At 38.8% G+C, this 27,428-nt stretch overlaps 1 protein-coding gene across 8 annotated transcripts in view; it reads right to left on the reverse strand.

Annotated features, from left to right (window-relative positions):
- RAPGEF4 (Rap guanine nucleotide exchange factor 4) overlaps positions 1 to 27,162 on the reverse strand; it is a 121,297-nt gene extending 94,135 nt beyond the window's left edge. For 7 of the 8 annotated variants that reach the window (XM_088022107.1, XM_088022109.1, XM_028122809.2 and 4 more), the window contains exons 1-2: positions 27,084 to 27,156; positions 22,942 to 22,961 (exon numbers count right to left, since the gene is read on the reverse strand). In XM_088022107.1, the coding sequence (XP_087878233.1) occupies positions 22,942 to 22,961; positions 27,084 to 27,141 (78 nt within the window). In that variant the 5' untranslated portion in view covers positions 27,142 to 27,156. Of the gene's footprint in view, positions 1 to 22,941; positions 22,962 to 27,083 lie in introns of all 8 variants that reach the window. The other variant, XM_028122801.2, reaches the window with a different exon arrangement.
- Between the last annotated feature and the right edge of the window lie 266 nt (positions 27,163 to 27,428).

Genomic DNA, 27,428 nt, shown 5'->3' on the forward strand with positions numbered 1-27,428 from the left:
TGTTCAGGTAGACGGAGTGTTGAGAAGAAAATGACTGGCTGCTTCCTTTGCCACTGTGGCGTGAAGAAGTGGGTTCAAGGACTCACAATTGAGTAGAAACTTCCTGATGGAGAGGACCATTAAGTTATGCCTCTCCCCCCACTGCCTTTAGTTTTCTCAACGGGCTGGGTTTTGTGTCTGATAAAATGAGGATAAAAATCAGTGCTTCTCAAATTTTAATATCTGTATGAATCACATGGGGGTCTCATTAAAATACAGACTTTAATTCCATTGGTCTGGGGTGTGACCTGAAATTCTCCATTTCTGCCAAATGATGTTGATGCTCCTGGGCTGTGAACCACATTTAGAGCATCCAGGAATTAGATGACTACCAGTGGCACCCTTTGAATCCATAATGTCATAATCCCTTATAAAATTTTAGGAGTGCTTCCTAAAGATTGGGTCTAGTTGATGCAATTATAAGGTCATCACCCTAATAACATTTATATTACCCAATATGTTTTCTAGTTAAATGGCATAATTTACAAACCACTTTTATTTACTTTTTTTTTTAAGTACTCAAGGACCTTCCAAGAAAATTAAATGCTTACAATTTATTAAAGAAAATGCATCTGGTCTCTAGGGGTATTTGAATAATATACTTAACATTCACAAATAACACATTTAAAATTTATAAATTACAAATAACTCATCTCAACCAAATTCATTACATAAACACTTAATAAGGTTTCCAAGCATAGGTGTAACACAACATAATCCTTATATTATCCTCCTCAGGGAATAAGGTGAAAAGTAATTGTATTCAATATTTATGAAATTAGTATTTGAAAATGAAGGAGTGTTTACAATATGAATCTAAATATCAATGGCATAGAGTAGTTTCAGAATTTGCTTTATCTCAGTCTCTGTCCTTATTCTAGATGGTTGAGGCAGAAAAGGAATTTATTAAGGGATAGTAAAAAATTCAGAGAATCTCTGGAAGACCTAAGAGACAAGCTGAGAGACAACCCTGCCAGGAACCAGGCCCAAACCACACTGCACATTCCCTCGGCCCAGCCTCATGGCCTCTGCCATGGGGCATCACCGAGACTCACCAAGTGTACACAGTGGATCCCAGAAACTCTGCCATTCACCCTAAGACCCAGACTTTCCCCTGCTACCCTCAACAAAAGAAATGGATTCTGCAAAGACTGGCAGAGTTTGGGTCACATGTTTGAGCTTTAATTTGTGGCATGAAACTTCTAAAAACTGAACTTTGATAAACTCCAAGGTTTGCATCCTCTTCCCACCAAAAAAAACAAAAAACAAAAAACAAAAAACAAAACCAAAAACAACAAAAAACCCCAGGAAAAATGGCTACTAACCTGGGTTGTTAAAACCTAAATGTAGAGAAGAGAGTTATACATATAAACATGTATATTTATGTAATATATAAACAAAATTACATCTATCTTACCTATCCTGAAAAAAAGGCAAAATTCCCATCTCTTAAAAATTTGGAACTATTTTCAAACAATAATTCTTACAAACCCATTTAGTATAAATTAATCCTTAAAATTATGTAACATAATAACATACTTATAATAACATATAATGTAACAAACTACCACGTTATGTATTTCCATTTTGAATAAAAACATGTAAATATCAATTTATTCCATGGATATTTGAGAATGTCCTCTGTACTGTGCTAAGGTGATGCATTAGAATCCAAAGGAAATTATTCTGGTAAATTATCCTAAGTTTGGATTACAAAATATTTTAAAAAATGAGATTGGCCCAATTAGAGACACCCTCTGATACAATCTAAGAAGGTACAGAAACCACTTAAAAAACAAATGAGCCCACTACAGGTGATTTTTCTCATTCTTTGTGCTTTGAAGATTTATAATCAATGTGTTAGATGAAACAACTGAAATGACCATCTGGGGAGATTCCTGATCAGGTAAAAGTGTTCCTGAATTTCTTGATTTTGAGGGACTCTGTGGAGTACATTTCCTACAGACGTCACCTGTGTCCTGAGTTGACCTTTGGGCTTCTCTGCATGTCCTGAATCCCCAGGACTGCAAACATCTGACTGTTTGGCCAGAGTTATGTACATATCTGTTTCTCCAAGTATAACATGAGCTCCTTAACATAAAAAAATGTGTCCTTGTCCTCTTGGAATCTCTGTGGTGCTCTGTTCATAGAGATTATTCATTAAATATTTATTTGATTACTACGTGGAGAAATCTCTGTGGAGCTTTCACCGGGCAGCAGTATGAAAAGAACAGAAATAATTTTTCTTCTTTTCATTTCTCAAATTCCAGTTTTGTTCTTCAGGGTTAAACACGGAAAGACTAATAATATTATTGGCTGTCGGCAATCAATTTATGGACCATTTTCCTTTTGCTTCTTCCTTCCCGGGAATGACATTTCTCTTCGGTTCAAAATCTAAAGTAAGGTGTTTCAGGTTGGAAGGGAGAAACATTCAAGTTGACCTTTGTATTTCCTTTACATCAAGGAAGGTCTAGAAAGCAGTCTGTCCTAGAAATATGAACATAGTCATTGGTTTCTGTATTAAAACTAATAAATATTAATGGGGAACAAATTAATTAATTAGGACAAATATTTTCAACAGGAAAACACAAATACGTTTTCTTGGCTTTTAAATGCATGCTTTGCAAAATGCCCCAAGCCATTATTTTAATAGTATAGTAACTCCCAGTTGGGAAAGGTAAAATAATTACCATGAAAAAAAAAAAAAGAGTTCTTTGTCCTACACTTGGAATTGAAAATCATGCACTAAATTGACTTTTTACACAGTCTTCTGCATGTAGGTGTATTTGTCGGTATTGATTGGAAATTTTAAAAGATTTCTTTTTCTGTCTCAAGCAACCCAGTAGGTTAAAGCTATAATAAACACAATTTTAGTACCCATACAGGCCAGGAACATACAAATGATTTTGATAACCTTTAAGGGCTCAGGAACCTGATAGCAGCAGTACCTTTGTTGCTATCATAAATCATATGTTATGCAAACATAACATAATCATATGTTATGCAAAATTCCTGGAATAGCAAAAACCTATTAATGTTTTCGAGAAAACTTTTGAGCCTTTACAAAGCTCATCAAAACAAAAACCATCAAAGTCCTGAAAAGCCTATCCTATAGAATAGGAAAACAAGCCGGGAAAGCATACGTACTACGTGAAGATACCAGTTCATTCCACAGCTGGCTTATACACCAGATTCCCTAAACACAGTCTTCTTTCTTTTTCTCTTTAATCATCAAGCTGCAGTAGTGCAGATGATGGTGTCAAGACACACAAACTGTACATCTTAAAAGGCCAAAGAAATAAGTAGCGTAATAAATGAAACCTTTAACATTTCATTACACTCATATTTTTCTTCCTTTCCCTTTCTGTATTTTTCTAATTTTCTGGAGTGTGCATAAGAAGAAGAAACCCAAATTTTAAAGCCTTACCATTACTGGAGAAGTAATAAGCTGATGGAGGCTTAATCATACTTTAGAAACCTGGCATTTCTACCTCAGGGTCGGCAGCTTTTTATTCAAAGTAATTTGAAAGGCTTTAGAAATACTTGAAACATCTGCAAGTACAATGAGAAGGAATCAAATGTTATTGTGTTCTTTTATTGACTAGAAACTTAAACTGTGGACATAATTTTTTTTTTTTTTGGAAGTAAGATGAGGATTCTAGCTCCCCCTCTGGACTTATTTTCACAGTACCTCTTGGAAGGTGAAATGTTTGGGTGCACATAGCAAAGCTACTGCAGCCCCTTGATTAAAGCTTTCAGCCAGACTGGGGTTAGTCATTTAGTCAGTTAGTCAATTTGGTGATTAACAGGCTGTTTTTAGAGAAAACACCAAGTATCTCATTTCCATCTGCTTCCCGTACATGAGGGTCCAGATTCTGGAAGGGTCATTTTGCAGCCATGACATAGGACAGCCTAAGTGTGGGACTGTAGTCACGACTTGCTATAGGGGGCACACACAGGCCTGCTCTGGGCACCCACCCAAGACAGTAAGGGAGGACTCCACTGCTTACCTGGTTTCTTGTCTCAACTTCTAGCTGGCATTAGAATCACTACAAATCTCTGCTTGGTGCAGCTTAAAATTAAAGAAATGGTAGGCTGCATTTTAAAGATGTATTTATTTTAGAGAGAGAGAGAGAGAGAGTGCGGGGCGGGGAAGGGCAGAGGGGGAGGGAGAGAGAGAGAATCTCAAGCAGTCTTCCCGCTGAGCACAGGAGCCTACGGGGGCTTGATCTCAGACCCTGGGATCATGAACTGAGCCGAAAGCAAGAGTCCGACGCTTAACTGACTGAGCCAGCGAGATGCCCCGGTAGACTGCATTTTAAAGTAGATCTCTTCTGAGTAAATACTGAAAGTTTCATTCTTTTTACATGGTGGGGTTCCCTCCAGAATGTAGAGGAGGATGTAGTACCAGGAAAGGGAGGGAAGGGAGGAAGGAAAGAAGGAAGGAAGGAAGGAAGGAAGGAAGGAAGGAAGGAAGGAAGGAAGGAAGGAAGGGAGGGAGGAAGGGGACATGTTTTGGCTAAAAGTGAGGGAAACACTCTCCATGTGATTTAATATTGTACTAAATTATCTTATTTCAAAACTTTTTAAGTCAAATGTCCTGGGTGGTTCACTATGCCTGAAAACACCATAAATAACTGATCTGTTACTAGTTGGTAGTATCATTGCTTTTTCTTACTTAGATAGCCACTTTGAGAATTACTTTTCTCTAATTATCATTAGGAGTTTAAACCTCTGTGATCTTACAATATTTTTAAAGAAGGAACCCATGGGAAATCTTTATGAAGGTATAGAGCAGAGAAAACTCTGAGACTATACAATTCATATGAAAACTGTTCTCAGGATATAAAAGCAATCACAAACTGGGGTGAAGGACAAGATAGTGAAAGTGGTTTTCTTTTCTGACCTGGGGTTGTGGGGTAAGGGTAGCTGTTCCATTCTCTTCTCTTCTCATCTGCTTAGGGTCCTCCAGAATAGGAGTACAGAAAAGAAGAGAAAGAAGGAAGGTTTGGGGATTCATCCTACAAGAGACTATTCCAATCTCAGGGGAGGATAAGAATAAGTATTTATTGAATGCTATGTGCTAAGTGCTTCACATGAATTATCTATTTTGGGGGGAGGTCATATGGTAATAGTTAAGTTTATTTATTTATTTATTTATTTATTTATTTTTTAAGTTTTTACCGATCTCCCCACCAACCTCCCCTCTGGTAACCATCAGTTTGTTCTCTATAGTTAAGAATCTGTTTCTTGGTTTGCCTCCCTCTCTTTTTTCCCCTTTTGCTTGTTGTTTTGTTTCTTAAATTCCACATATGAGTGAAATCATGTGGTATTGTCTTTCTCTGACTGACTTATGAAATCTTGCCAATTGCCAACAACATGGATGGAGCTAGAGAGTATTAGGCCAAGTAAAATAAGTCAGTCACACAAATTATCTTATGGAATACTTACAATGACCCTTTGAAGAATATACTCTTATCATTCCCATTTCACAGGTAATGAAACTGAGGCTAAGGGTCATATGGCTGGCAGGTGGCAACTCTGGTACATGAGCCCTCCGGTTAGCCACTACCCTACACTGTCTTCTGGGGAACACGCCCTTGCCCATCTGCCCTGTGAATTACGGTGATTTTTTAAAAAGAGCCAATCTTGATCATGTCGCTTTTCTATTTAAAACATTTAATGGCTCCCCATTCTTCTTGGAACAAATCCAGACTTCCTAATGCTGTTTAAAAGCCTCTTCCTACTTTTGCCTCTAGCCTACCTCTCCAGCCTCATTTCTACCATTCTCCCCCTTGCTCCAGTTGCTAAGAATGTTCTCCAATCCCTCAAATACATCAAACTCTTCCATTTTGGAGGTTTTGCCCAATCCATTCCCTCTGCCTTTAACATGCATTCTCTTCCCTTTTCCTGACTTCCTCATCCTTCAATCTCAGCAAGATGTGCCAGGCCTTCTATGAGGTGCTGGTAGAGCTGTTAGCTGGTCCTACAGGTGACCACTGAGCCCTTGAAATGTGACTAGTCTGACTTTAGATGGGAGTGTGAAACACTTGCTGAAGTTTGAAGACCAGGTACAAGAAAAAAAATGTGTAAAATATATAGCTGATAATGTTTTATATTGGTTGCATGTTGAAAAGGGAATATTTCAGATGTCTTGGAATAAAGAAAATATATTATCAAAGCTAATTTCACCTGTTTGTTTTTACTTTTTAAAATGTGGCTGCCAGGGGCGCCTGGGTGGCTCAGTCGTTAAGCGTCTGCCTTCGGCTCAGGTCATGATCCCGGGGTCCTGGGATGGAGCCCTGCATCGGGCTCCCTGCTCAGCAGAAAGCCTGCTTCTTCCTCTTCCCCACTTGTGTTCCCTCTCTCGCTGTGTCTCTCTCTGTCAAATAAATAAATAAAATCTTAAAAAAAAATGTGGCTGCCAGAAAACTTTAAATGACATATGTGGCTAGCATTATATTTCTATTGGACAGTGTTGCTTCAGGGCATCTTGCACTTCCTTTTAGTTGTAATAAATTGTTTACTTTCTTATTTTTTTTTTTATTTGAGGGAGGGCCATCTCTGTTTTATTCCCCAGTGCTGAGAACAGAAGCTGGCATAGCATGCTTAAGTTGAATTGTTGACATAATGAAGGTGGGGATCATTGGGAAAAAGGAGAGCAGAAAAAATATTATCTCCTTTAGAACAAAATGTGAATGTGGCCCTTGAATCTTGATATTAGAAAGGAAGAAGGGAGATGGTAGTGATGAGTTTGGGTGAAGAAAATTTAAAAATATATTACCAGAAATATAAATGAGGCAAATCAACTTTATCTTGTTTATAATCAAAAGAATATAACATTTGCTGAGTGCACACTATGTGCCAAGTACAGTGCTGTGTAAATTTTATATGTATGTTTTTATTTCATCATGATGAGCTTAGGAAGTAGGTACTGTTGTTATCAACCCATTCTTTGGATGATGAACCTGAGTCATAGAGACGGTAAGTAACGCTCAAGGCCATATAACTAGGAAATGGCAAAGCCAGCCTCTGAATTCAAAGCAGTCTGGCTCCAGGCTCCTTGTTGGTTTACTCCTATGGTATAGCACCAAAGTCCAGCTTCCATAAAGTATAAGGAGAATCTCTGCTCCTAAACACAGGCTCTACCTTAATTCCCTTAATCACATATTTTTCATAAGCTTTAATAATAAGTATAACTGAAAAAGCATTTTATCAAGTGTTAATTTTTTAACAGATTTTTTTTTATTTTTTAATTTTTTAAATTTTTTAACAGATATGGCCATAAGAATTTTCCATGGATTATTTTATTTGTTTGACACAATAATTTACATGAATTGGATAGTTTTCTTCTCTATTTCAAAGATAATAAAACTAAACAGAGAAACTAAAGATAATAAAACTAAACAGAGAAATTAGAAACAACCAAAATATCCAACACTATATAAATGGTTAAAAATAAGTGATGATACATCCGAATTAGGGGATATTTTGCAGCCTATATACATATATATATATGTGTGTGTATATATATATATATATATATATACACACACACACACACACATACTTACAGCCAAATAATGTCATGGAAGAGTTAAAATATATGGTAAAAATGATTACACTAAAAACCTAACCACAGAGATGTCCTTTTTCACCACTCTATTCAACACCATACTGGATGTTCTAGCTAGTGCAACAAGGCAAGAAAAAATTAAAAAATGCTATTCAGTGATAAAAGAAATGAACTATCAAACCATGCAAAAATATGGACTCTTAAATGTATATTGCTAAGTGAAAGAGCCCAGTCTGAAAAGGCTACCTACTATATCGTGCCATTTATTTGACTTTCTGAAAAAGGTGAAATTATACAGAGAATAAACAAATTAGTGATAGCCAGAGCTTCAGATATGGAGTGATAGACAGGTGAAGCATGGGAAATTTCTTAGAGCAGTGAAACTATTCTGTAGGATACATGACATTACGCATTTGTCAAAACCCACAGAACTTTACAGCACAATATATTCAGAGTAAAACAATATATTCAGAGTAAAAAAAATTAAATCATCAGGAAGTTAGGAATCCCAGGATAGAATGCAGACTGTGGCAAAAAGAATTTGACAATCTTACAAATGCATGAAATAACCTTACTGAAGGGAGTGGGGTGAGGGAGGTGGGGAAGGTGTTGACTTAAATAATTTCAAAATGAATGGATTATGTAAGACTAAAGGCAAAATAATCTGTACATGAGCACTCTATTCTAGTTTATAAAGTATGTTTTTCATGGGTTACAGGTAATCAGTCTGAAACCACTATATATATATATATATACTGGAATTAGAAAAATAGATGGCAGATAGTGGGAGTCAAATTTCTCATTGTTGGAGTGGGAAGTTACAGATAAGCAAGGAGAGGAGACTGGACTGATCCATGCGCTAATGGATTAGAATTAAAGAAATGAGTGTGAACTCTAAATAGCTAGATATAGGTATATACACAAATATTTATAGATTTGTGTATATGCACAGGTTAGTATATCCACATATATTTCCTTGCTGTCTTGGCTGAAGGGGTGTAAAAGCAATGGCATCTCAGTAGCAACAAGAACACCTACCACCCAGATCTTGGTTTCTAATACCATTCTTCAATAAAAGGAACCAAGAATCTTTGGCACAATGGCAATTGCTAAGATGGCGCAGGGAATATACAAGCATCTAGCTGTGTCAGAAAGTAAGGAAGTGTTTAAAAACACAAAACAAAACACAATCATGGGAGTACGTTAAGGAAACACAGGAGCCAACCAAAAGATCTCCCAATGGCCAAAACTGAAACAATTCGAGAAACAAAATAAATAGTATTGGATTATAACCCAAAGTATAAAATAGATACTCATGAGTCCACACTGATATAAATAAATGACTGACTGACTTAATTAATTAATTAATTAATGTGAGAGGAGAAACAAATGTTCCATGCAGAACAATTCCAAATAATTTATGTAGGTATTCACTATCAAGGAGGTAGGGCATAACTCCTTACACTACAGTGTGGGCTGTGCATGATGACTTCCTTCCAAAGAGTTCAGTATGGAAAGGGGGTGGGGCGAGAGTGACTTTACAGTGGAGAAATTTGGGAAATACCACTTTAACTAGGTAATCAAAGCCAATGGTAAATCAAATTGACAGTATGTATTCTTAATATGATGTGATGAAAATGGACTATACCTCTGTGGTCTTTCCCCAAAAATCCATAATCAAAGTCAATCTTGAAAAAAATATCAGGCAAATCCCAATTGAGGGACATTCTCTAAAATACCCGATCATTATCCCTCAGATCTGTCAGAGTCATCAACAGCAAGGAAAGTTTGAGAGACCATAGCAGCCAAAAAGAGCCTAAGGAGATATAATCACTAAATGTAAAGTGATATCTGGGATGGGATCCTGGAACAGAAAGAGGACACCACATAAAAACAAAGGAGAGGGGCGCATAGGTGGCTCAGTCGTTAAGTGTCTGCCTTCGGCTCAGGTCATGATCCCGGGGTCCTGGGATCGAGCCCCGCATCGGGCTCCCTGCTCAGCGGGGAGCCTGCTTCTCCCTCTCCCACTCCCCCTGCTTGTGTTCCTGGCTCTCGCTATCTCTCTCTCTGTCAAATAAATAAAATCTTTAAAAAAAAAACCCCACAAAAACAAAGGAGATACGTAAACAATGGACTTTGGTTGATGCAAATGTAACAATATTGGTTCATGAAAAAAATGCTGAAAGATTAAAAACTGTCAACCTGTAATTCTCTATCCAGTGAAAATATCCTTTAGGAATTAAGGTAAAATAAAGACATTCTCAGATGAAGGAAAATCTAGGAGAATTCATATTCAGCAGACCTGTTCTATAAGAATTTCTAAAGGAAGTTCTTCAGACAGAAGGGAAATAATACCAGAGGGAATCTTAGAACGTCAAAAATGAAAGAAGAACAACAGCAAGATAACTAAAAATAATTCCAGAAACAGGAAGGGGATGGTATGAAACCTAACCTTGACAAGATATAGATAATTGAAAAAAAAATCATTGTAGAGGAAATTCATTCCCAATATGGTTGAGACAATGTTAGATAATAAAAAAATCTGTTAAAAAACTTGATTAAAAAAAGTAGAATATGAAACTATGCGGTATGAACTAAATTTTGTTTCTATATGTATATTTGTTTCTGTATGTTAAATATAGAAACACACAGAACTCTGGCTGGTGGCATCTATGGGAAATTTTTAAAAATACTTTTATGTTTCCAAATATTCAACATAAGCATTATTACGTTTATGATCAGTAAAAGATAACCATTATTTAAAAAATTCACTGTCTCACTAGACTTCATTTGAGACTCTTGGCATAAACATTTCCTTTTAGGCACACAATATAAGCTTTAATGACTCATCTGAATGTAAATTTGGCTCATAGGGTTTAAAGACTTAAAATCAAATAGATAAAGAAAAAGAAGAATCTCTGTAATATTCTAGGACAAATGGGATTGCTTATGTCATCTACTGGTTCAGAACCCACATCTAAGTAGCTCAAAAGACTTAACAAGATCAAATCTTGTTAATTTCCACATCATACATGTTAAGAAGGCAGTGAAAAAGAAATTATGCTTCTGACTGAATGGAATGCATGGAATTTCTAAAGCACAATACTCATTGCAATCAAAGCTATTGCAAAATGTGATGTCAACATTATTCTCGTAAGTGCTTCTGTCCTATTTCTACATAAACAAGGGATGAAGACTAACCCCAAATGAGATATTGATTGCATTATGTTGTTATCTGAGGACACTAGAGGAAGGGGACTAATTTTTTAGCAGTCAGCTGAATGTGCCTCCCCGAGGAGGAGAGGTGAACAGCTAGTGTTTCCTGTTCCTCGCTTCTTCTGGGCGCAGAACTTCTCCCCATCTTCAGACCTGAGCCCACAGTGGTATCTCATCCACACTGGCTCAGAGTTGGGGTGGAGGGGCTACCCTACCCACACTAGATCAGTCAGTGTCTTTCCCCGAGGTTTTCTAACTGTAACTGCTGGGGAAGAACTCAGGACCCGGGGAGGCCATGTTTCCAGGCTTGGGGAAAAGCAGAAAGAAGTAGAGCCTTTGGCTTCTATTAGCGGAGGGTCAGCTCTACATTTGTCCTCCTGTGTACTGGGGATGTGAGTCTTCCGCTTCCCCTTGTTTGCTTTTGAGGTGGCTTGATGTGGATTTCTGTCACCTGTAATTTACCTAGTCTGGAGTCAGACAGTAATTTAGTAACTGCATTCTAGTGAAGAGGGGGAATGTTGAGGGGTGAATAATGAAATATTTTCTCGGAAATCCTTGTGTTCAAGTGACATGGCTCTTAGAATGCACAGAGAATTTTAGCGCCTAACTCTCATCTCTCTCAGTACCACATTCTGATATAATTATCTATTTACCTATATCGCTCCTAAGCTGTTTAAGCTGTTGGGCTGTTTGCTCTTTGAAGTCAAGAATTAGTTTTACTGGGGCGCCTGGGTGGCTCAGTTGGTTGAGCGACTGCCTTCGGCTCAGGTCATGATCCTGGAGTCCCGGGATCGAGTCCCACATCGGGCTCCTTGCTCAGCGGGGACTCTGCTTCTCCCTCTGATCCTCCCCCCTCTCATGCTCTCTCTCTCTCTCATTCTCTCTCTCAAATAAATAAATAAATAAAATCTTTAAAAAAAAAAAGAATTAGTTTTACTGGACTTCATATCTCTAGAGCCAAAGCATGTGCCTGCATGGCACATAGTAGGCACTTAATAAATGTTAGTTGATTTTAAAAGGATTACATAAAATATGATCATTTTCCTCCTATTATGGTATTATTTCAATTCTTCAAGCTTTATTAATTGGATATTTGTGGCTAGGCTGGAAAGATTAATTTATTTAAGAAAAAGGGGTTATTAACTCATTTAGTGGTATAAGAAACTAAAAAGAGAATGATTAAACTAATTAAGAAAACAAATTGTTTTAAGCAGGCCATAGCCATTTAAAATCACTGATTCATATAGAAATAATTTGTGGGCTCAGTTACAAATAACATCCCTCTACCTATTCATTAAATTAGGTCCCCGAGGATGCTTATTAAGCGACGCTTTGTTAGCTTGATTCATTTAGTATTTGTACTTGATATAGCCCATAAATCAACCTTTTATTAATTTGAAAGGTGATATCTGCAGTTGTACACAGAGTTTACTTACAAACATAAATTCTCTTAAAATCTACAAAATATAACAGAGGGGGGAAGATGAACTTAATAAAACGCTTGCTGATTTTTGTCTCATTATTTTTATTTTTTAGACACATTCTAATTTTATTCATGCCCCAGGCACATGCTACTCAGTATAAATACCCAACATCTAATCTCATTTTCACTCTCTGATGTTTATTATCATTGACTATTGACTGGACAGAACAAAAGCCTAACTAGAATCCTGGGTGCTTTCTAGTGACAGTGACTTTCAAACTGGGTCTCCAAGCTCCCTTTATCCTCAGCTTTCCCTTTTGGGAGTTGTTGGTGACTGCATACTTCCACACGGTCAGACCATAAACCCTGAAGTCATCCGTAACTCCTCTCCTTCTCTCTCACCTCCCATTTAATCCATCACTCTTATTTTTGAAATCCATCCAGAATGCAACAGTCCCCAAATCCCTCTTGTGACGACCCCATCATCTCCCTCTCTCTAGGAGGTACCACACTAGCAGCCTAGGAGTCGAAGAATTCAGGGACCTTGCTATGTAAAACTATTTCCTTTTCACCGACTGATTTATGTGAATGAGCTTCCCCAGCTCTTATGTATATAATATCCAAGAAGAAGAACAGAATTGATGTTAAACCCACTGCAGACAGATAGCGAATTCATTTTTTAAAAAGCATCTAAGTCATTCAATGAAGTCTTTCCAATAATTTACTTTAATATTTAATAATTGTTTATAAAAAATCTATAAAATATTTAATTTTGACAGATGTGTACAACTACTGTCATAACTCAAGCCAAAAGAAAAATTTTAATAGACAGTCATAAGAAATTTTAAAATACTAAAATTTAAATTTATATATTTCTTTTTGATACATGAAAGCATAAAAAGGTAATTAATAAGAGACTTTCGATCATAAAATACATTACAACATAGAGGTGCCATTTAACCCTGGACAGCTCACACTGGGATAGTTAACATGAAGAAAAATTATCTTCTTAAGACACCGTTACGTGGGAGCCTTTGTTACTGTGGTTGAATCTGTATATTAACTAACACATTGAGACAATTAAGAGGTAAACTGGTCTGGAAAAAAATACATTACAATAGGATAAAATTCTGTGAGCAAAATATAATGGGAATATGATTTAAAGGAGAAAAAGAAATAATATAGCTAACAGTTAAAGAAGAGTGTGCTCATAGTTTTTAAAAAATGGTGAGTAGCAAATTGTTTTCCACAAAGCCTAACTCTGGTCTAAGACACAGTAAGCATTCCATAAAAACTTGCTACCTCATAGAATCACTTCTTGGGAAAATCTGTTTGACGTACAGGATTGGAACTCAGTATCTTTCTATGGACTTGCAGCCCAGATACCCCTTCTTTCAAGAAAGTCAAGTATCAACAACATATTAGATGAGGAGACATAAATGGATGAATGAATGAATTGGATACGCCGACTAATTTGGAGGTTTCCAAGTGCTAGTCATTTTACAAAAGAAAATAACATCTGCTATTAATATTTCCACTTCCGCTTTCATCCAAACATTTCATGCCATGCCACTGAAACTTCAGCTCTCAGGCTAGACGTGCCCAAACACGGGGATGGCCACCAGAGGGAGCCCAAGTGTTTTTCGGAATAAACCAGATAGCACAGAGAAAACACAAAACCTAAAGGGGGCGGGGGGCGAGAAGGCCCATCATTACCTGTTTCAGTCACTTAAAAAAATTTCTTGTCGAATGACAGAGCTATTTTTGCATTTATGTTACAAATTCCTTTACTAGGCAGTCGTACATTGCAATACTTTGACACTTGTAGGAGAATTGGTGAAACATATTTAAAAACTTCACATACCCTAAAACTAGAAGGTCCAGGATAAGTGGTCATGAAAACAGCCATGATGCTCCGCTTTGCCCCCAAACAGGCCAGGCCTCTTCTCCAGCTTATCTTCACGTTCCTGTTCTTACTCTATCCTGGTCCATCTTTGTAGTCAACTCTGGGTGTGGTTTCCTCACTTTGTTTGGAACCAGGCTATCAAATTACAGCACTGAGTGAGCACGTGGTGTGACATGGGAATTTTTCATTCTCCTGGCTGAGCCAAATTATATTGATATTAAGATGAATGACTTTCCATTTGGCATCCTAAAGTCTTCCTAGAACTGAGGACTGGACTAAGTCCTAACAGGATTCAAGAGGACCTCTATAATGCTTCCCCAGAACCAAGCTCCACTTAAACCAGAACCCACTGGGGGCTCCTGGGTGGCTCAGTCGGTTGGGCGTCCCACTCGTGATTTCGGCTTGGGTAATGATATCAGGGTCATGAGATCGAGCCCCCCTTGGAGCTCTACGCTCAGGGTGGAGTCTGCTTGGGATTCTCTCTCTCCCTCTCCCTCTGTCCCTCCCCTGTTGCACTCTCTAAATAAATAAATGAATGAATGACTACGTGAACAAGTAAAATATTAAAAAACAAAACAAAAACAAATCAGAACCCACTGGCCAACCTCAGAGATCCCCCATCCAGCCTGGAGAGATGTCTTGGAGCTGAGACTACAGACGAGGGTGTGATCTTGTTTAGAATCAAACTCCAGGGAAACTTAATCTGTTTTAGATTTGAGCACTATGGAGTTTTGGAATTTTTCCCGTGCCTTATCTTATTCGATCTCCCAACAATCCTTTTACTCTAGTAGGTCAGGAATTACCATGTTCTTTTTTTTTTTTTTAAGATTTTATTTATTTATTTGACAGAGAAAGACACAGCGAGAGAGGGAACACAGGCAGGGGGAGTGGGAGAGGGATAAGCAGGCTTCCCGTGGAGCAGGGAGCCCGATGCGGGGCTCGATCCCAGGACCCCGGGATCATGACCTGAGCTGAAGGCAGACGCTTAACGACTGAGCCACCCAGGCACCCCAGGAATCACCATGTCCTTGATGAGGAAACCAAGTCATGGAGGTAAGTGATGTACTTGTGTCGAGTCTCGGGCTATCAAGTGTCAGGGGCAGAAACTGATGCACATCTGGGGACACGGACATAACCATGAGTAAGTACCAATTCAGTCATACTAATGTCTTCTGAGATAGAAAATTATCACCTTCCTTTTCTCTCACTTACAAGCAAATGAAAAGCATCACAGATAGTAATTTAGCGACTTAGCTCTTGTTTTACCCAGTATTTTTATGGTATGCTCTCCTAAGTTATTTTTTCATGTCCAGATGGGATAATTTTATGATGTATACAAATAAATTAGCACAAACAAATTAAATTCCACAAGGTTAGGTCCTCTGCTGAATGCTGCTAGATTTAACATGCTTATTAATGCCTTGAATATGGACTCAAAAGCGTTCGTTATAAATTTGACAAAGATATCCAATTGAGTTGGGATGGCTGGCTCTTAGGAGAAGTGGAATAAAACTGAAAATGACCTTGACAAATGAAAAAGGTAAAAGGACAAAATTCAATAGAAAGCCTTGCAGAGTGATTCATTCAAGAGAAGGGTGTGTGTGTAGAGGGTTGGGGCGGAAACAAAGGAGAACCACAGAAATGTGAGAGCACTGACTGGGCAATTACAGCAGAAAAGGAGCTGGAGATCAGAGTGAACAATAGACTCTAAAGACATTAGCAATCTAGATGTGTCATTTTTTAAAAAAGAAGGCACGATACTGGGAGGTACCAATAGGGGTAAATTCAAACTAATTCCCCATCTACATTTTTAAAAAGATCAAGTTTTAGAGAAAAAAAATATGATGTTTGTTGGGTCCCCAAAATACCTGGAGCTTGGAAGCCAGGTTTTGATAACTTTGAAAGGGATCCTACAAAGTATAGTTTTAAAAATAATGAAAAGTTTTTTTTTTTTTAATTTCAGATCTGATGAAATTAGCCTCAAAAGAGAAAATTCTGGTACTCTGTTTCTTAATGTATGCAATGCTCTTCGCCTGGAATATTCTTTCCCTTCCACCTGGGTAACACCTTCTTTCCATCAGGAGTGCACACAGGCATTTCTTCCTCTGCGAGGCTGGCTCTGAACCCCTCCCCTTCTCCCCAAGGAGAACTGCACAGACCCCCCCCATGTGTCCCCTCAGAGTACATACCAGGTACTTAGCACTGGCTAAGCACTTGGGATAAATCTTTTCATTAAGCCTTCTGGAAGCCCCTGGGGTAAGACACTACTATTACCTTCGCTCTGTAGAGGGAAACAGAGGAGGAAGCTTAACTAATGTGTCCACCTTCACATGGTGAGTCAGTGGCAGAGCTGGGACTGTAACTCAAGACTGAAGAACTCCTAAGCTCACCTCCTCATGCCACACTCTCCCAACCACGTGTGCCCATGACTTGTACTTATGCACTTGTGTTCTCATGTCTGCCTCTGTCCAGTGGCTTTAACTCCCTGAAGGAAGCGACCATGCTTTATTTATTTTTGTGGCCCCACATGGGGCTTGGGATCAATCACTATATGTTTGTTAAATTAAAGATTTTCAACCAAACATATGGCATATTCTGTGGGTATTTCTGAGTCATCCTTTGAAGGAGAATAAAAAATAAAACTAAGTTCAAGTAAACAGAATTTAAACATTTATAAAAGCTGGCAATAAGAATTCTGAACAATGCCAGATCATATAGTGTAATCATTTTTTCATTTCATTTTCTAGAAATTTTAAAGAATCAACAGTTAAATATATATGCATGCATGCGTACATATGTATGTGTTTATGTATGTATATATGTGCATCTATCAATCATCTATCTGCAAAGTAATTTTATCTAAAGGTAAAGAGAATGACTACAGAATATTTTAATATCGATGGACTCAGGGGAGGCTGTCTAACACAGAACTGTTATTAGAAAAGAATCCAAATCCTAAATGACATGTAATCACTATATTAATTTATCCAATCCGCGAACACCACAGATTGCTCTCCTAAACATAAGACATATTTGCAAATAATTTGGTTCCAATTTCTCCAAACAAGAACAATAAAAATTCAGATACATCAAACATAAATGATACTATCTAATTTATTCTCACTGTCAACTGAGATAACATGCTTGCAGCCCAAAGTTACTGGTGATGAACATAATTGTCTGCAGCACAGGATAAAATATTTCTGGCGACAGCAATCTACTCTCCCATGACTTTGAAATCAGCACTCTGGTACATTACCATTAACATGACATTGTATTCCTTGCCCCTGCTACCAGTGGAACTAATTCTCAACAGCAGGGCCCGTATGGAGCTGCCTTACCTCAAGGCCACGTCATTTTTTCAAGTGAGAGCAGGAGAGAAGCTGTTGGCTAGAGAGACTGGGAAATCTCGTTTCTTCTATTATCACTATTTTTAACAATTAAACACTCCCATGTTCTCTGTGATATCTTGCTCAAGTCAAACTCTGATTACACAGAAGCCTGAGAGGACATATATATGCCAAGCTGGGTAAAATGTGGAAAAACTCATGCAACCCTGGAAAACCATCAGCACTGCAACAACAGTAAAAAGTTCTACTCCATTAAAAAAATCTAAAAACTGTAGAGAAACCAAAAGGAGAGTACCGAGATAATCAGCAAGTGTAATTCATAATTTTATGAAAGTAATTCTAAAATATACTAATGAACCACTACCCCAACACACCCAATATGTGCCATTTCACCCAGCGAACTCACGGTAAGCAGATCTTGGGAACATTGCCGAGAACATTCAGAGGCAACAACCACATGGCTTAACTGACACCCGAGGGATCAGGTTTTTAGACTGTTACCCACATTTACTATTCACGATTTAGATTAAGGGCAACTATACCTCATCTTAAAAATTCAATCAATATACCACTGCAGGAGCTAAAGAGAGAGAGAGAGAGAGAGAGAGAGAGAGAGAGAGAGAGAGAGATGGCACCGTCAGCTTTTATAACAGAGCAGGGGAACAGATGGAATAAAAAGCAGGAAGAGATTCAGCAAGGGCATTCTGCCCCATAAAATACATAACTCACAAACACAAAAACAAATATTTCTTCAGAGACTGAGCCGATGTTGTCCTTGGCACCTTCGACATTAAGTCGCTGGTGTTCTCCAGGAGGTGGGGCAAAGTGTTGTCTCATTGAGTTACGTGCTCCCATAGGCCTGCTAAAGAAACCAGTGTTGACACTCTACCCAACAGGAGGGACGGAGCCAGCCACACTGCCAAACCTAATCCTCACCCAGGCAATAAGCAGTGTGTCCTGTAAAATCAAAATGAGCAGGCTTAGGATTTTCTGTCCTTCACACTGGGTTGATTTGCCCTCGCCTGTTGAGGTTCGCGCCTTCGGCTGGCTTCGTACGAGCTGTTGCATCACGGTGACAGGGCTAGCTAGCCATTCTTACCCTACAACACACGGGACAAGCTGCCAGGGCTAAGCCTGTGAACTCTGGCCAACACGTCTTGATAAGCTCTGGACGTGTATCAGTCATGTTTTAAAAGCAGGATTTTAAGAACTGTTTCACAGAAACTGTTGGTTTGAATTCAGTAGGTGTTCTAAAGCTGGAGTTAAAAGGTTTTACGGGGTTTTTATGGGTTTATCTAAGTTTTTTTTATATTTTATATTTGTTTGAGGACACACAATTTACATTTCCTTCCTCTGGCCCAGAATCATAGCCAATGTATAAGAGTAAAATAAGATGTTGTTATTTAATAGGTGGGAAATATTTTAATTTGTTTTCTTTAATCTTGAAAAAAAAAGAGCAGCAATAAATGTTATTATATTTCCTAAAAATGCCTAACATTCCTAACCTTTTGACTCTGATAGTTATTTTCTTCTTTTTCTATTGTCTTTTCCTTAATGAGAATTTTCAAGCTGTGTAAATTATTTCCTCCCCATTTGCCGTTTAAAATCTGTGTCTTTATAATAATTTCTAAAAATTTGTCTTTATATAAATGACCTATGATTTTTAAAAGTTTGACAAACGCTGATTTAAGGCATCTTCTTAAAATAAGACCTACCAAATAGTTTTATAAGATTCCCAAGCTTGCTCATTACTAATTGGTAGCATCCAGTTCTTCTAGTGCTTGGGAAAACTTGGAGCTCTGAATTGATATAAGTTTTTATTTAAATTCCAGTTAGTTAACATGCAGTGTAATATTAGTTTCAGGAGTACAATATAGTGATTGAATACTTCCGTACAACAGCCGGTGCTCATCACAGCAAGTGCGCTCCTTGGTCCCCGTAGCCTCTTTGACCCATCCCCCCACCCACTGCCTCTCTGGTAACCATCAGTTTTTCTCTCTAAGTAAGAGTCTGTTTTTTTTTTATTTCTCTCTCTCTCTCTTTTTCCCTTTATTTCTTTTGTTTCTTAAATTCCACATATGAGTGAAATCACATGGTATTTGTCTTTCTCTGACTTAATCTCACTTAGCATTATACTCTAGCTCCATCCATGTTGCAACTGGCAAGATTTCATTCCCTTTTATGGCTGAGTAATATTCCAGTGTGTGTGTGTGTGTGTGTGTGTGTGTGTGTGTGTATACACACACCACATCTTTATGTATTCATCAGTCCATGAACACTTGGGCTGTTTCCATAACTGATTGAATTATTGCATTGATTAGTGTTTTATATTGGGAAAGTACTCTTCCACATTTAGTAGGAACCTAATCACATTGTCAATACTATAACTGCCTTAAAAAAAGGGGACCTCAAATGATCCTTTTGGAAACTAGATGTTTATAAATAAGGAAATGGGATTATTTTGTAGTATCTTCCTAAGCCTATTTTCTGGCCCTTCTACATTGAGGAAGAAAAGGATAGACTTCTAAAACTACACAACTTCATAGCAATGGTTTGTCAAAAGGATGGAGCACAACAAGGAACAAAATCTACATAAGTAGCAGAAAATTATAGACAAGCTCATTCCTCCAAAGGGCAACTGTAACATGCAACTATGAAGCTTTCTTGTAATTGTGATTTTTAGCTTTTGTGTTAAACATGGTCATCTGATAGGGCATATACAGAAGATGGAAAAAATACAACTTGAAAAGATCAAAGAGAATAATTTATTTGTACAACCAACAGCCCCAAACAATCATAACCCTATCAAAACTTGCTTTATTGGTGCAATAGTCATTTTTCTAATATCTTACCAATTAGTTATAGGTTCCAGTCTCCTGTGTCATATCAAGTTAAATGATGACTCTATCAATTACAGTAAGTAGTAAACAAAATAATGTAGCAAGTTAACTGCCAGCCCATTTGTTTCTATGAAAGTGCAATTTATGAAAAGAAAGTTCCTTTTTTGCAAGGTGAGGCTGCATCTGGAAATAAAAGAGAGCTGGCAAGGCTAAGCTAAAAACACCACTTACTGATGCCTGCATATTTGGTTAAAAGTTAAACATGGTGATTAACGAAATCAAGAGTAGGAGCTGGAGAGGAGAATATAGTCTCTCCACAAAGAAGCTGTTTGGACGCTGAAACAATAGTCTAAGTGCTTTTATTTCAGTCCACAGGCATATTATTGCTATTTAGAAACATAAAGGGAATATAAGATTGCCCAGCGTGTAGTTAAAGAAGGTAAAGGATAAAAGAAATCATCATAACACAACTTGTCTCTTCTAAAGGAAAATTTCCAATTAACACCCACTTTAAGGCTCTTAGGATTCTTTTTATCTTTCTACAGCTTCAACTCTATTCACGAATGTCTTTCATCTCATTTGCTTTACTTTGACTGATGGCATTGGAGAACTTTCTTAATAGCACATGGTGACATTATATCCACTCTATTTGCTGATAGAGAAAAAGGGTACTTTTCTGTTTGCTAGAGAATCTGACACAGAATGAGTGACCCAAACAAATACAAATGAACATACATGATGAATAATATAGGGGAGACAGCTTGCCCCCCTCCCCACAAATCTTACAGGGCAACATGCTGATAACAACTCAACATATCTAACTTTCTGTAAACTTCAGATTCCTATTTTGTCACAAAGTGAGCCACAGGATGACAGCTGGTAGGTCTCTGCTTATGTTGTCCCTCGGCAGGGAGGTCCAACCTAAAGGTCACGAGGGACCTAAGAGAGACAGAGCTTTCTTTTGAAGATTAGAACATTTTAGACCTCCTAGGGCTTGGCCATTCTGTGTGTGCCCTCCACATCACTGATGGTTCCTTGATGAGGAAGCACCAGGCTCTTTTATCCTCTTGACTTGGCTAGTGATCTGCATATTATTTGTTTTGGAGTGCTTTGGGACATCCGTATCCAAAATTGTGGCAGGATGAGTCTGTTACTGTAGACTCTAAAGCTGTGGCTTTCCATGAACCTGATTATCTAGAGCTTTGCTCAACACACAAAGGTAGTTTTTAAGGGCAAAATATCAATGGAAAGGTTCATTGAAGAAAGGTATTTTGATGAGAACCATAAATGGCAAAAGGATAGTTACTTCATAAAAGGGTAGGGCATTTTTCAGAGGAGGAAAGATCTCAAGAAAATGATACAAGTCTTGACAAAATAATAATTACAGTAATAGTCTTAACATTTACTGAGCTCCGTTGAACTAGTCTCTATGCTTTCCACAGATTATTCCATTCAACATTCATCATGGCCTCTTAAGGTGGTCACGACTAACATCCACATTTAAAGATGAGCTCATGCAAGGATGTTTCGAGAAGCCAAGTAGCTTGTGAAGGCCCACAGCCAAGAACTGAAATCCTCTGCCAAGCCAAGCCAAGTGAAATTTTGGTGTGACGTTCGAAGTGACATTGCTGGGTCTGGAACTCAAATTTGTGGTGGTGTAACAACGGGCCAGAATCCCAACCAGCCCTTGAAGCCAACGTTATGAAAAGAAGACCTAAAGAAAGCTAGAGTTAGATCTCTTGAAAGGGATACAGAAATAATCTGAATTGAATGAAGATGATATCTCTGTCCACAGACATAGGACCAAAAGCAGGGAAAGGAAAGGAGAATATTCTGTAATGATTCTGTAATGTTGCCACTTGGGTACAGCAATTGAGGAACATAACGAAAGGGGACGCATCTGAGAGTCACAAAGCACTCCTTCAAATTAATCACTATATACTCTTGCACCATTAACCCTTCTAGGTTGTTGAATAGATTGAGATTCTGGTTGATATGTAATTCATATTCTTATTATTTGCATGCAAAGCAATGCCACTACACCACTACCATCTTTGGAACCTGCACTTGGCACTGGTTCTTGGTGAAAAGTTTGTCCTAAACCTACTCTCTCACCTGACTGTGCTAAACAATTAGAGTAATTACTTATTTTCAGCTTCCAAAGAGAAACATTGACTTTCATGAAGCTTGGATACAACTATAAAATCAACTGACCCTGTATTTCATATTTTGTACTCCACTAAGGAAAAACAACTAATTTTTTGTATGTCATTAAAATAATGATTTGCTCACCTGCCTATATACATCGTGGGAAAAAGAAAAACCCTTAGCAATTGTACTGTTTGCCCCTAGAATAACCTTCTGCAGACTAGTTAATATCAAGGACATGTGATGACCATGTCAGAGCAATCAACCTTCTCCCCCTCATATTTCAAAGGGACAGACCAAGATGCCAGAATAAGATTAGAAAATATTTATTGCTCTGTTGAATGTGAATGAAGAGCTCTCTTTGCTGGTAGGGTTACCATGATTATTATTTTTTTTTACCTTATGACAGTTTTTAGAGGAGAGGCAGAGAGAGTGCTACTCACATTCTCCTTGTCAGGAATCCCTAGAAGAAGAAAAATAGAGAGAGAGCATGAATTGTAAGATGAATCTGTAAAATGGAACTGAAATCCTTTGCTGAATCAAACAAAGTAAATTTCTGGTGTTTCTGATTTGTGTCTCTATCAAAACTTACATAATGCTGCTTAGAAAAATAGCAGCACCCACCAAAATCTGTAACATAAATAAATCAATGAATCAGGAGCAGGGCTGTGTGCCAGATAACAAAATCTCATGCTTATTTTGCTTTTCTACCATATGCTTTACTTTGCCAAAGGTAAAAATCCATCTCTGATTCATTTACACCATGCGAACAACTAATTCCTCTCTGCTGGGCACAGGACACTCAGAATTAGGGACAGACAAGTCAAATCTTAAGTTACACATACTGTATTTTTTACATTTCAGACCACCTCACCATGCTCCAGGGCTGTGGACCTAGCTTCAAGTCCCACATAAGAACCACCAGAACACAGCCTCCATTTGGGGCAAAGCAAATTCCTGCTGCCTCCGAAGTCAGGTCTGAGCCTGGCCGTGTCTGTTTCCAGGGGTGTCCCAGTTTTCTGTGAAAAAGTTCATCGTTCATCCATTTATGCATTTGTTCATTCATTTACAAACATTTCGTGAGCTATAACAGGCCCTGGTCCTCTGTATTTCCTTTGGGGTTGTTGACTCTGACAGACATGATCAGGGTGGCTAGATAGGAAGGCCCATAGCCCCAGCAAAATTTAATGCCTCCAGTACAGTGGACCCAAGTGGCCTTCTTTTGAGAGATTGAGAGATACAAACAGGTGGTTTGTATGTGCGGCTCACCCCTAGGGCAGTCTGAGGTGGTTTGCAACATACAAATACAGTACTTCCAAATTCTGAGTAAACAGCACATTCTGTGTTTAATAAGGGGGTACACAGGATGTCTACTACTGGCTTTAAAAGAATTGAGCGCCCATTTTAATAGGCAGCAGTAAAATACACAGAAAGGGTAACAATGGAAGAGACTATCTGGAAACATTCTCTAATTAAAACTCTGCCCCCCACATTGGGATAGTACCAGTACATAAAAAGCCTAGGCAGAAAGCAGGGTGACAGAATATTAATGGGCATGTTTGCCATCACTTCCCAAATCTGTCAGGAGTAAGGGTGGCCTAATATCAGCACTCTGAAACTTTGAATCCAAGCTATCCATTCATTATTCCATCCATTTGTTCAACGGCCATTTGAAAAGACTGGAGTTGATTGTATGAGGAGATACAGGGGTGTAACAGAAACTTCCTTTCTAGGAGTTTGGTAAGATAAATACATAGCAGCTCAAATCACCATATCTGAGTGGCTGGAGACTAGGGTGTCCGTAGAGAAATAACACTGAAAAGATGATTTGGGGCCACCTAGGAACTTGAAAGTTGGGCTAAGGCATTAGCAATCTTGGAAATTCACCTTCCATGGCAGGCAATGGGCAATCATTAAGATGTTTTGAGCAACAGAGTGATATGACCAGGATAAAGGGGAGGGGGAGACGGGTCTGTTCAAAATGAAGACCCTTAAAACATAAAAGTCAGATGCAAGAGCATGATCCTTGAGGTCCAGTTTGAGCAAAGAGCTATAAAGACATTCAGTGGGGAAAATCTGCGTATGGACTTAGTAGATGATATGATTAAGGAAAGTCATACCAGTTTATTAGGTGTATGGAAAAGTCTTTATTTTCAAAACTATCTGCCAAAGTATTTGAGGTGAAATGTGTGTATGTGAGTAGAAGAAGGAAAGAAGGCAAATATTAAAATTAAAATATTAAAGTGCATATTGCTATTAATAAACAAATCATATTTAAGTATTAAAATACTAATGGTAATTAAAGTGATGAAGACATGGGTGTTAACTATGTCATTCTGTATGTTTGAAATTTTTCACAATACAAAGTAAATTTAAAAAAGTTCTGCGTAAGTCGGGTGTAAGTCAGGTGTAGGGTGGACCAAGGGTGAGATCCTAAAGGCTCAGAGCCAGCTGAGTCATTCTTGCCCTTAGGTCAAGAGTGATGAGGTCCTTGGCCAAGTGGCTGCAGAAGGAACAGAAAGGAAAAAACATGAACCCTGCAAAGGAAGGAACAAAGAACCGGATGGGTGATTAACCTCAGTGCATGGAGGTGACAAAAGGGAGGACTCTAAAATGGTTAAGGTTTAGGGATGCCTGGGTGGCTCAGTCAGATAAGCATCTGCCTTCGGCTCAGGTCATGATCCTGGGGTCCTGGGATTGAGCCCCGCATCGGGCTCCCTGCTCAGCGGGGAGCCTTCTTCTCTCTCTCTCCTGCTGCTCCCCCTGCTTGTGCTCTCTCTCTCTCCCTCTCTCCTTCTTCCTCCCCACCCCCGACAGATAAATAAATAAAATGTTTAAAAAATAATAAAATGGTTGAGGTTTAGAGGCTGGTATGGGAGAAGAACAGGGCAGATAGGAATGGAAATGTGGCTTTCAGGGGTTTTGTGGGAATTGGGATGTGTTCTGTTGCTGAAACTGTGAGTTTAAGAGACCAGCAGAACATCCAGGTGAAAAGAGAACCAGCAGTCCTCTGAAAAGCTAATCCATCATGGGAAGAATCAAACAGAGGTATTGGTTCAGGAAGTTCATATCCAGTGTAACAAACGATGGTCATGGGGAAAGTATAAAGAACAAAGGAGAAAAACAGCCAAGACTGGACTCTTGGGTAATACCTAAGCTTCTGGCTGAGAGGAAGAGGTACCCGTGGAAGAGACCAAATGAACGTGGCCAGAGAGATACCAGAAAACCAGGATAATGCAGTGGAGCCTGGGACTCAGGGAAAATGGAGTCTGAACATGGAAAGCCTTACTCAAAGTCAGAGAGATGGGGAACGGTAATAATGAAGGCCGGTGTTGGTTGGTCACTGGAGATGGTTTGAGTCAAGAGGTATGGGGCAGGAGCCAGACTTGGAGGGGTTAAGAGTGACCAGTGGTGAGGAAATGATAGCTAACACCACTGGGGTGCTTACTCTATGCCTGGCACCCTCTAAACACTTGACCTGTTTTGCTTTATTTAATCCTCACAACAATCTTGTGAGGAAACCGAGGCAGAGAGAGATTAAGTGCCTTGCCTGAGGTCATACAGATAGGAGACAGCACAGCTGGGATTTCAACTCAAGGACTCTTCGTGGGCCGGTCATTCCTACATCAGCCAGAAAAGAAAATTCAAGAACACGGGAGGGCAGGAAAGGAAGACCTGTCTTCCCCGGCTGAGGCTACACAGAAACTATGACATGGAGGGCAGAGAATGTGAGGAAGCTCACTTAAGACCTTGCAGGGAGGAGAGTCACCTTGGAGTGGCGAGTCTGGTAGTGAGTGGCAACCGAAGGAGCTAGAGAGAGGATGTGAAGGGTGACTCTTGCTCAGAAGACCCTGGCATGGAGGCACTGCCTGGTTAGTTCATCACGCTGTCTAGCTGCTCCAAAAACCCCAGCACTGAGCACCCTGCCACCCGTATACGTCTAAGACCCGAATAAGGGGACTCAGCAACAAGCAACTCCCAGAGCCAGTCATGAGCAATAAGAAGACGCTCCTGACACCCGTGAGCAGACAGACAGACTCAGGATGCAGGATTTCTTTGACTCTAGTGGGCATCCATGAGAAAAGAGTATCACAGAGGAAAACTTCCTGTCTTTTACAAACACAGCAAGAGACTGGTCACATAAAAGGCCTGGAATTAGATGAGGCCATGATTTGTGAAGAATAATGACTCACGCTGCTTCCCTCCTCGACCAATAGCATCAAAATAGCAAGAGGTGGGGCTCTCAGGTGTCTGGATGTGACTGAGACTAATACAATTCATAAATCCCATTTTTAAAAGAGCACAGAAACACCAGATTTCACCATAAAGAGATTTTGAGAGAGCATTTTAAGTATGAAGTTCCAACTGACACCAGAGCATCCCTCCCTCTATCAGCTAGGACCACAAAATAATACTGTTAACAATTTTTAAAAATAATTCAAGTGTGGGCTGGCAGGTATGTTTATCCACAAAAGAATCTGGAGATTTACTCTGTCAAGCTGGTGTGGGACATATTTTTTGTCACGTGAAAACGCATACTGCATGACAAATTTTTAGATAGAAAATGTTCACATTTTTCACTTACTGTCATTGTTAGAGCCCGTTTCCATAACACCATAAGGAGGAGCCAGAAGTCCTGCCATGTACTGTCGATATTTCTGAAAGACAAGATTGTAAACTCAATGCACAGAGATTTACTCACTTGGAGCACTCGTTTATTTACACACTAAAAAGCAGAAACGTTGGGTGTCAGGAAGCATCTGACTCTAGTATTTACAAAGCCATGAAATGTGCTGTCTGGGATCTGTGCTCTGAAATAAAGATGCTGTGTTAGAAGGGGTCCTCGTGTATAAGACTGGAAGGGCCCCTTGCCCCTGCCCAGGGAGGGGGTAATACGCCAGCCAGTTCATTTAGGTACTCGTGACTGAAG

This window comes from Eumetopias jubatus, unplaced genomic scaffold, assembly GCF_037043125.1.
Source record: "Eumetopias jubatus isolate StellerSeaLion01/CBP00866 unplaced genomic scaffold, mEumJub1_p1.0 scaffold_3, whole genome shotgun sequence".
Lineage (NCBI taxonomy): Eukaryota > Metazoa > Chordata > Mammalia > Carnivora > Otariidae > Eumetopias > Eumetopias jubatus.